The 8,614-nt window shown below is 27.1% G+C and overlaps 2 protein-coding genes across 2 annotated transcripts; one reads left to right on the forward strand and one right to left on the reverse strand.

Moving 5' to 3' along the window:
- Positions 1 to 622: 622 nt before the first annotated feature.
- Positions 623 to 6,470, reverse strand: LOC111636976 (putative diacyglycerol O-acyltransferase MT1468). Its single transcript, XM_023382364.1, has 3 exons — positions 5,352 to 6,470; positions 3,911 to 4,387; positions 623 to 1,264 (listed from the first exon to the last, which is right to left on the reverse strand). Exons 1-3 carry the CDS (start codon positions 6,390 to 6,392, stop codon positions 1,034 to 1,036), a joined length of 1,749 nt encoding a protein of 582 aa, XP_023238132.1. The 5' UTR covers positions 6,393 to 6,470; the 3' UTR covers positions 623 to 1,033.
- Positions 6,471 to 6,559: 89 nt separating this feature from the next.
- LOC111636972 (uncharacterized protein CG1161-like) lies at positions 6,560 to 8,183 on the forward strand. The gene is made up of 3 exons (XM_023382360.1): positions 6,560 to 6,580; positions 7,418 to 7,549; positions 7,690 to 8,183. Exons 1-3 carry the CDS (start codon positions 6,560 to 6,562, stop codon positions 7,831 to 7,833), a joined length of 297 nt encoding a protein of 98 aa, XP_023238128.1. The 3' UTR covers positions 7,834 to 8,183.
- The last annotated feature ends 431 nt before the right edge of the window (positions 8,184 to 8,614 follow it).

The following is an 8,614-nucleotide window of genomic DNA, read 5'->3' on the forward strand; positions in this document are numbered from 1 at the left end:
AGTATAGTTATATATATATATATATATATATATATATATAAATACTATTAATATAGAAATAAGTGAAAAATATAATAATAATGTAAAATTTATTTTAAAAATCGATTAAATTTTTTTTTAAATTTAAAAATAACTATGATAATTAGTTTCATTCGGTAAAAATACAATTAATTATGTAAAAAGCGTGCAAACTCTTAATTAAATAAATTCTAAAACGTTACACAAAAATTTAATTCTATTCATAAATTAATTCGGATGGTAAAATGTCGTAAGCAGTTATTATTATTATTTTATTTTTTTATTTTTTAAAAATGAAAAAATTTTACAGTAATAAAAATAAAATTTTACCCCTACGACCTTGATTAAATATAATCGATTTTTCAGTACAGGTGTCAAAAATAATCGAAACTTGATACGGTTCAGAGCAATTTTGAATTTTCGTTCCGTGTAATCGAAAATTACATGGAACAAAAATCAAGATTTTTACCTTTATCTAGCTCAATGACGAGAAGATTGTTCGTCAGTAAAACTAATGTCGCAGCGGTTGACAGACCGTGCATAAATTCAGAATTTATATCTTTATATATATATATAATTAAATTACTTGAATTAATTTTTGTTTTATTAATTCACATACGTGTAATTAAATTTCATTTTCTATTATTGGGATGCGTGATTTATAAAACTGCATGGAGATTTAGAATGGAATAATACTTTGGTAAACTATGCAATGAACTTATGTGCATGATTTTATCTATTTTGTACAGCTGGCATTATTACTGTTATTATTTATAAAGGAACTATGCCATGTTTAATATATAATGTGCGTGAGGTTTTCGAAAAAAACATTCAGAAGTCTATTTGAAACTTTAATGTCAATTGCTATTGTACTATATTCATTCATAGAAATAAAGCACGAAAAATTATTTAAATACTACTACTACTACCATCACTAATAATAATAATAATTTTGTATATTACTAATAAATTATGCAAAGTGTATAGTGTTTATGAAAAATTTATTTAAAAATCTTTAAATATGATAGAAAAATTTTATCGTAAAATTATAATTCAAATAATTTTTTACAGTTAATGTATTTCTAATTAAAATAGAAGAAATAACTATCTTACTCAGGCCAGATCTTACTTGTTGCATGGGGGGTTTTATAATCTCTTCTTGCCTCCTTTCTGATGTATAGCTGCTCCTTCTACGTTGTTCACCTGGTATTCTCCTTTTTGCTAGTAAATGAGCCAATTTATTGATCTGCAGAAAAACAAAAACTTACTATATAATTTTAGAATTTAGGTTAGATTAATGTTATGCAATTCTTTTTTCTTATTTTTCTCGGATAGAGAGAGGAATTACGTTTATAAATCGATTCTAAACAGGTAGGTGATGACACGGATATGGTAAATAGTATAAGTTCGTGATCTGCGTGAGTAATCGGAAAGCCCCTGACGATAGCCTTGTACTAGTTATTGACCCCATATTTGAACGTGCACGCATTAAAGACTTCTCGTCCATGCGATTAATTATAATTTAATTACTAATTTTATATTTTAAAGTGACGATTAAATAAAATTATCAAGAAATACGATAAAACTGGAGAATGCGACTGTACAAATAAAATGCATTTTATAAAAATATTATAGTAGAAAATTAAAAAGAAATTCATATTAAACCGTATCAATATATCTTATGTTGATACATTGTAAACAAGAAACGAAAATCATTAAAAATAAAAGAGTATTTAACATGGAATTCACATATTATCAGTTCCTACATCTCACAGAACAATGGATCATGTTAATTAAAAAACAAAGACTGAATTATATATCTTTACATTAAAAAATTGGTAATGTTAATCCTTTATGGAACTACTTTATTAAAAAGGGAATTCTTGTTTTAACACTAAAATAAATAGATACATATCTTTTTCCTTTGGATCTAGAAATAATTTAGTTCTATAAATTCAAGAAATAATCTAGAAGATAGTTAAATGAAGACATTTTTAATTCAATTTAAAAATAAAATAGAATTTATTTTTTACAGCAGAATGGATGTGCNTTTTTTTGTTTTGTATTAATGAAAGGTTATTTTTTTCTGTGCAATGTCTATTGGGGTCCACAAAAAAAAATTAAGGGGAAAAGGGGTTCATGGGTAAGATAAGGTTGAGAACTACTGGTGTAGATTATGAAGAATAGTATTTTGAGACAGGAAAATGGTACATGGAAAGTTTATCATATAAAAACAACTAATGGTAATTTTAATAAAATCAGATCATATAATTTAGCTAATGAATAACATAAAAATATGTTTAAATATAAACATGTAATTATTTTAGTTAATGAATCATCAAAATACAAACATTATTTATAGCTCACATTTAGAACAGTGCATTTTATATTAATATTTACTAATCATATAATTCATTCAATGCAAACTGTTTAATAATGAAAAGATATAAATGGTAAATGCACATTAATATATACTCATGTAATTTAGTATCAGATATAATTTATATAAAGGTAATAATATTATTGGATTTACTTGTTTTATTTTTAAGATAGAAATGATTATTTTGGAAACAAAAGTGACAACTGTGATCGTATAAAAAATTTTATGTAATTTAATTAAGATATTTTTAATAAAATTTCATGCAATATGGCAGTTTTTCCTAATATAATTCTAGATGATTAAATAAAAATGTTTGATTTTACACAATTTTTCATGAATTTTTAAAGATTACTATAAATTTCGAGACTTCAAAAAGTCTCATTGGAGAATTTTGTTTCTGTTGTTCTTTATCATTTTGCATATTTCCTTGAGAAAAGCTATTGTGAAAAGCAACAATAGCATTTATACATCATCTCTCTCTTAATTTTAAAGTATTGTCAAAGAACAGTGTTTCCACACTTTTCTAGCTGGTTTACAATAAATTTTTCTTCAAGCCCGTTTTCAATGTCTAAATACATCATGCATATATATGAGTTTCCATCATAACTAATTCTTGTTACACTCATTTGTTGTACATATTACAAGGCCTGCACTGAAAGTTTTGGCTATGTTAATTTTATTTCTAAATAATAACACTGAAAAGAAAATATCATAAATCATTATAATCTATGTACCTTTATACATTACAGCCACATTCTTATTAGGGTACTATAAGGATATTAAGCAGGTGAAAATAAAAATATTTTGTTTTGATTTTTGACTAAGAGTTCCTCTCTTTGCTAATCAGAAACTACACTAGTATAATAAGTTCTATTAATAAGGTCCAAGTAGACAAAATAGAAATAAAGTAAAACAGTACAGACACAGAGGTAAAAAGAATTAACAGATATTAAGCAANCAATTAACAAATAATTAAATGGAATTAGGTATTATGATGATTATTATATTATAAAGCCAATAAAGTCATTACGTCATTAAACTCATAATTAATAGTTAAAAAATTATATCACGAAATTCATGATATGATCAAATATGTCAGATCTACGTATAATATATGCGTTATAATAAAATCAGATCAATACATCAGCAGAATAAAGAATCAAAATATCTATAACATCATTTTTCATTTATGAATTTCTGTTTTACTAGTAAATTTTTATTCAAATATGAAAACGTCGTAAGCAGTTATTATTATTATTTTATTTTTTTATTTTTTAAACATTAACTTACTCNTAATTTTCCATTTTAAATCTAGTAGAGTAATATCTCAATTCTGTGTTTTTATAATATTTTAATATTATAATATTCTAAATTTAGAATTTAGAATATTAAAATATTCTAAATTCTAAATAGATTTTAAAAAATTTCATTATTTGAAATACACATGTTATAAATTTGTCTAATAACTTTTATTATTAAGTAATATAAATTTGAAACTTAAATATGTTTTACCTCAGCGATGAAATTCTTAATAAGGTCCTTGGGCGTGGTGACGATAGTTTGATCAGCAGACACAGCAACAGTTAAATTTCCACCATAAGTTAATAATGAAAATGAAACTGGTACATTAGGATTACAAGCCATCCAGTAATAGAATTTCTTTAATTTTCTTGATCCTAAAACGATAAACTCACTAGGACCGGGCAAATTACAATAGTTAACAGTAGCTTTCCTACTTATAAGACCTAGTAACCAATGGGATAAAACGTGCGGTAATAACTTTATGAGAAAATATATAGCCCCATACATAACAACAGGATCAGCAGACGTTTTTAGTTCTTCCATATAATGACGTACTTCCCATAAGCGTGGTATGACACCTTCTTTGTTTGTAGGTAAACAGGTATTTACTATAGCAATTTTATTTCCCATCTCTGGTATAGACTCTACAGCTGAAGGTTCGTAACTCAGATCGACTGGCAAGCTTACCTAGAATAAATTTTTAAAAAAATAATAATAAATACAATGAGAACTATGCGATTCGGATTATCATAGTTTTGTAACTTGCTGTCTAACCTTGAAGAATTTTAAACTGATGAATTTTCATGTTACCGTGCACCGGTGGTTAGCAGGAGACCGTTTATTTTAGCTTTATCTACCGTCTATCAGGAAACAGGAAAATAGATAGAGATGAAAAACAACAGGAGTCTAACAAAAATATTTGGTAACTTGGAACACAGCAATAATGAAACAATAAGAGGCAAAGTTTTTAAGTGTTCATTACAATAGTGTAATTAAGATGATGGGTTGTTATGATCGAAAATGTCATGTAATGACAAAGAAAGTAATATTTGAAGATAATTTATAAAGATATTAAATGATTTTTTTCCTTTGATTAATTCCTTAAAGAATTATAATGAGTATAAGGCAAAAGAAAACTCAAGGACATTTTAAATATGCCGATGAATTCATTTTGTTCTGCTTAATCAATCCGAAATAGTTTTTATGCAATGCAAATAATTTAAAGAATTGATATTTACAAATATAAATTACAAAATTATGTACGACTAAGAATAATTTTTAGCACTTTTAAGAGGAGCATTAACCTAAATAATCTTTAAGCAAAAAAGAATTTTAAAGAATGAACTACAGAAGTATTTAAGGAAAGAAAAAGTGTTTTAGAGGCCACGTTACAAACCTGACGTAAGAGCAGTATTGGAAACAATCCAGATTTTTTTTTCATGTTGGGATGTTATTGTCAAATTAAGATTTTTCAAGCCAATTATGTTAAAAAGAAAGGTATGGAAAAAAACAAACAAAACAAAACAAAAAAATACCACCACTCAGCAAACTCTATTTTCAAGTCTATTTTATCTTGTAACGAGATTTGTTCTTACATTTATCTTGTCACATTGTTATAATTTAATGAGAAAATAATAGAAAAATTACTTACAGTCACATCTGGTGGGTTGCAAGGCCCATGTTTCCTGCAATACTCCCTGACTGCACCGGTTGTGGCTGTCAGGAGTATATCATTCAGGCAACTTCTAGTAACTTGTTTAATTCGTAATACTTTCGAAAGGCGGATATCCCTAGACCAGGCAACGACGCGACGTTTAGAACAAGGCTCTCCACGAGAGAAAAAATTATAGTCCCTCTTGGTAAAAATTAACCACATTATAAAAGTCAATGGACCCACGACAAGCGCTCTAAATACATTAAGAGGAAATGTAGTTCCACCGAATCTTGGTTTCATCCTGATAGGCTGTTGCGTATCCGACAGACAATTGGTGAGAATTTTAATCAACGAAATTCCATCACTAACTGCCTGATGCACTCTAACGATCAATACCGTATCGGAATTTCCACCATAATCCCTCACCAGTCTGATTTCCCATAATGGACGATGAGATGGCAAAGGTTCCATCATCAGCTGACTCAGACGTATTCTCAATTGCTTTTTTGTGCGTACCTTAACGTCATCTTCATAGATATGATTCTCAACATTGAAATCATTATCCTCACACCAACAGTAGCCTGCCGAAAGTCTTAAGATCCTTTGAGTAAAACGCGGAAATGCTTTCTGTCCGTCATCCTTTCTTCTGTTTAAAACACGAACCAGAACGATATCCCTCATCCTAGAAACTGTCAACTCTGAATCGAAAAAGAATAAGCAGTGTCCAATATACCGATTAAAGTCTGAATCGTGTAACCAGAATGTATCGGCAGGAGAGACAAGCTTTAATTTCTGACCGTTACACGTACCTTTCTTACAAGTGCACAACTTGAACGTAGTTTGCCTAGCTATAACTGCTAGTGGTAAGAGTACAATCATTAAACCAACGATAGGAAAACCAGTGACAATAGCCACAGCCACGAATATGACGGATAACACAAAACTCCAAGCGATATTCCTGTCTATAGGATGATTAATGGTATTTGGTGGAATGTTTCGTAAATACTTGGGTACTTCTACTTTCTCTTCTTCATCCATAACCTGATAAACGTTCAGTTATAACTTCCGAATGAAAATAGGATCTGGGCAGCTGACATAATAAGGCTGTTCATCTTCTAATCTATCAATAATAAAGAAAAAAAACACATTTCAACATACAGAAATGTATTATATTTTAACATATATTAGTAAACTTTCATAAAATCATGATATTGAACACTGAAATGGTCTGTAGTTTTATAATTTCTTATAAACTGACATTGATAGATATAAATTATTTTATCGATTAATCAACATATTACAAACGAAATTGTTTATAATAAATAGAGAAATTTATATCAAAACATCCAATATATTTTATTGATATCTACACTATAGAAAAAACAAGAGAAGAAAAACTGGATTGTAAGAAAACCGGATAGTCATTACGATTTCCCAAATAACTTGCTCTAGTTTTTTAAAAATAATGACTGTCGCTGTCCTTGAGATAAATCTGATTTTATCTTAATAAAAGTTTAAAGGGATGATTTTCAACAATTACATTACATTTTATTGAAAATTTTATATAATAGAGTATTATTTAGGCACGTATTTCTATAACATTTAATCTGAATGAAGTCATTTATTATACTCATGTACAAACTACTCGTATCGAAATATCATTAATCGCTTTAAAATTTCCGCAGATAACTAACATCGATTAATTAACTTTAAATGTTAATTAAATATACAATTTAAAAAACTTAATATATATTTAAACAAAGTATATACTTTTAAATTATGTTAAATAACAAAGTCATTAAAAATATACAAAAAGTTTTAGAGGGAAAAATAAATGAAAATTTTAAAAGCATAAATCATTATATTCTTAGAGTGTTTTCCAAGATTAAAATCGAAAAAGTCTTCTCCAGACAGGAATATGCAGCTTTTAAAGGTCAAAGGTTGTGAGATTGACAGAAGAATTTTCCACTTTGAATTAATTTANAATTTTGTATATTTTTACACATTAATCTTTTTAGTTATAATTTTCAAAACTAAAACAATTTTTAAACATTTTATTTTAGGTTGTAGTTATTTTGATCATTTGGGTGATTTCTCTTTTGGTTGTATATATGCTGTTTCTAATGTGCTTGGATCCTCTGCTTAACAAACGCAGTACCACTTATGAAGAGCATACAAATGAAGAAGTTAATCTGGTAACTTCTTTTATCTTGAAAATCTGATTAACTAAATATTGAATTCAGTGTTTTGTAATGTTTGTTATGAACACTTTCATAAATTTTTGGTACATTTACTTGTATGTTTTGTTAAATTTTTTCACTTGTTTCTTTGATAGGATGAGCCAATAGCAGCTATGCAGCGACCACGTACTTCAAGTACAAATGTTTTGAACAGAGTCGGCCAGCAGCAAGATAGATGGAAGCGGCAAGTGCAAGAACAGCGCCGAAATATCTATGACAGACATACAATGCTGAATTAATCTTCTTTTCTGTTACGTGTAACTTTAATTTTTCTAAAAATTTTTACCCATTTCATATGGGGAAACAGTATCAAATATATGGAAAAAAATTCAAAGTATGAGAAATTATGAACAGTTAAGATATTTGGTTACCAAGTTAAAATAATCCATATTGATAATGGCTAGGTTCACATTTATTTATTCTCTATAAACTATGTATATATTTGAATGCTATTTCCTTATGTATAGAATATCAAATACTTTGTTAAACTGTTTGATTTGTAACTTGTAAAGATTTGCTCATCTCTTGTATAAAAAGAAATAAAGAAAATAATGAACTAAATATGTATTGAACTTAAAAATATGTTTATATGATTAAAATCAATAAATTTATCAAATAAAAAATATTAGTGTATTTTTTTTAGTTTTTGATAAATGATTCAAACTTTTATAATCTTCTTTCTTAATAATAGATTATTAAGAATTTAAATATCTTTATGTATATTTTGTATATATAATACAAAGAATATTTCATGAGTTTTGGCCTGGCTGCTGTGATGTACTGTACAGTACAGAAGTAATAAATCTTAGAATAAGAAGGGTAAAGTTAACAGGCTTACAAACTAACTCTAGCTCTCACGAGCATAAACATTTTTAAAATTATTTTCCTTTAAAAGTTTGTTATTAAGGCTGTTTATTGGTATATAAAAAGAAAACCTTTTCTCCAATTTTAACTAACTTTTTTTCTTCATTATCTACTATTTCAAGTATGTAGTGTTATTGTAAATATTTTAAATAATGT

This window comes from Centruroides sculpturatus, unplaced genomic scaffold, assembly GCF_000671375.1.
Source record: "Centruroides sculpturatus isolate CEXI.00-Female unplaced genomic scaffold, Cexi_2.0 scaffold610, whole genome shotgun sequence".
NCBI classification, from domain to species: domain Eukaryota; kingdom Metazoa; phylum Arthropoda; class Arachnida; order Scorpiones; family Buthidae; genus Centruroides; species Centruroides sculpturatus.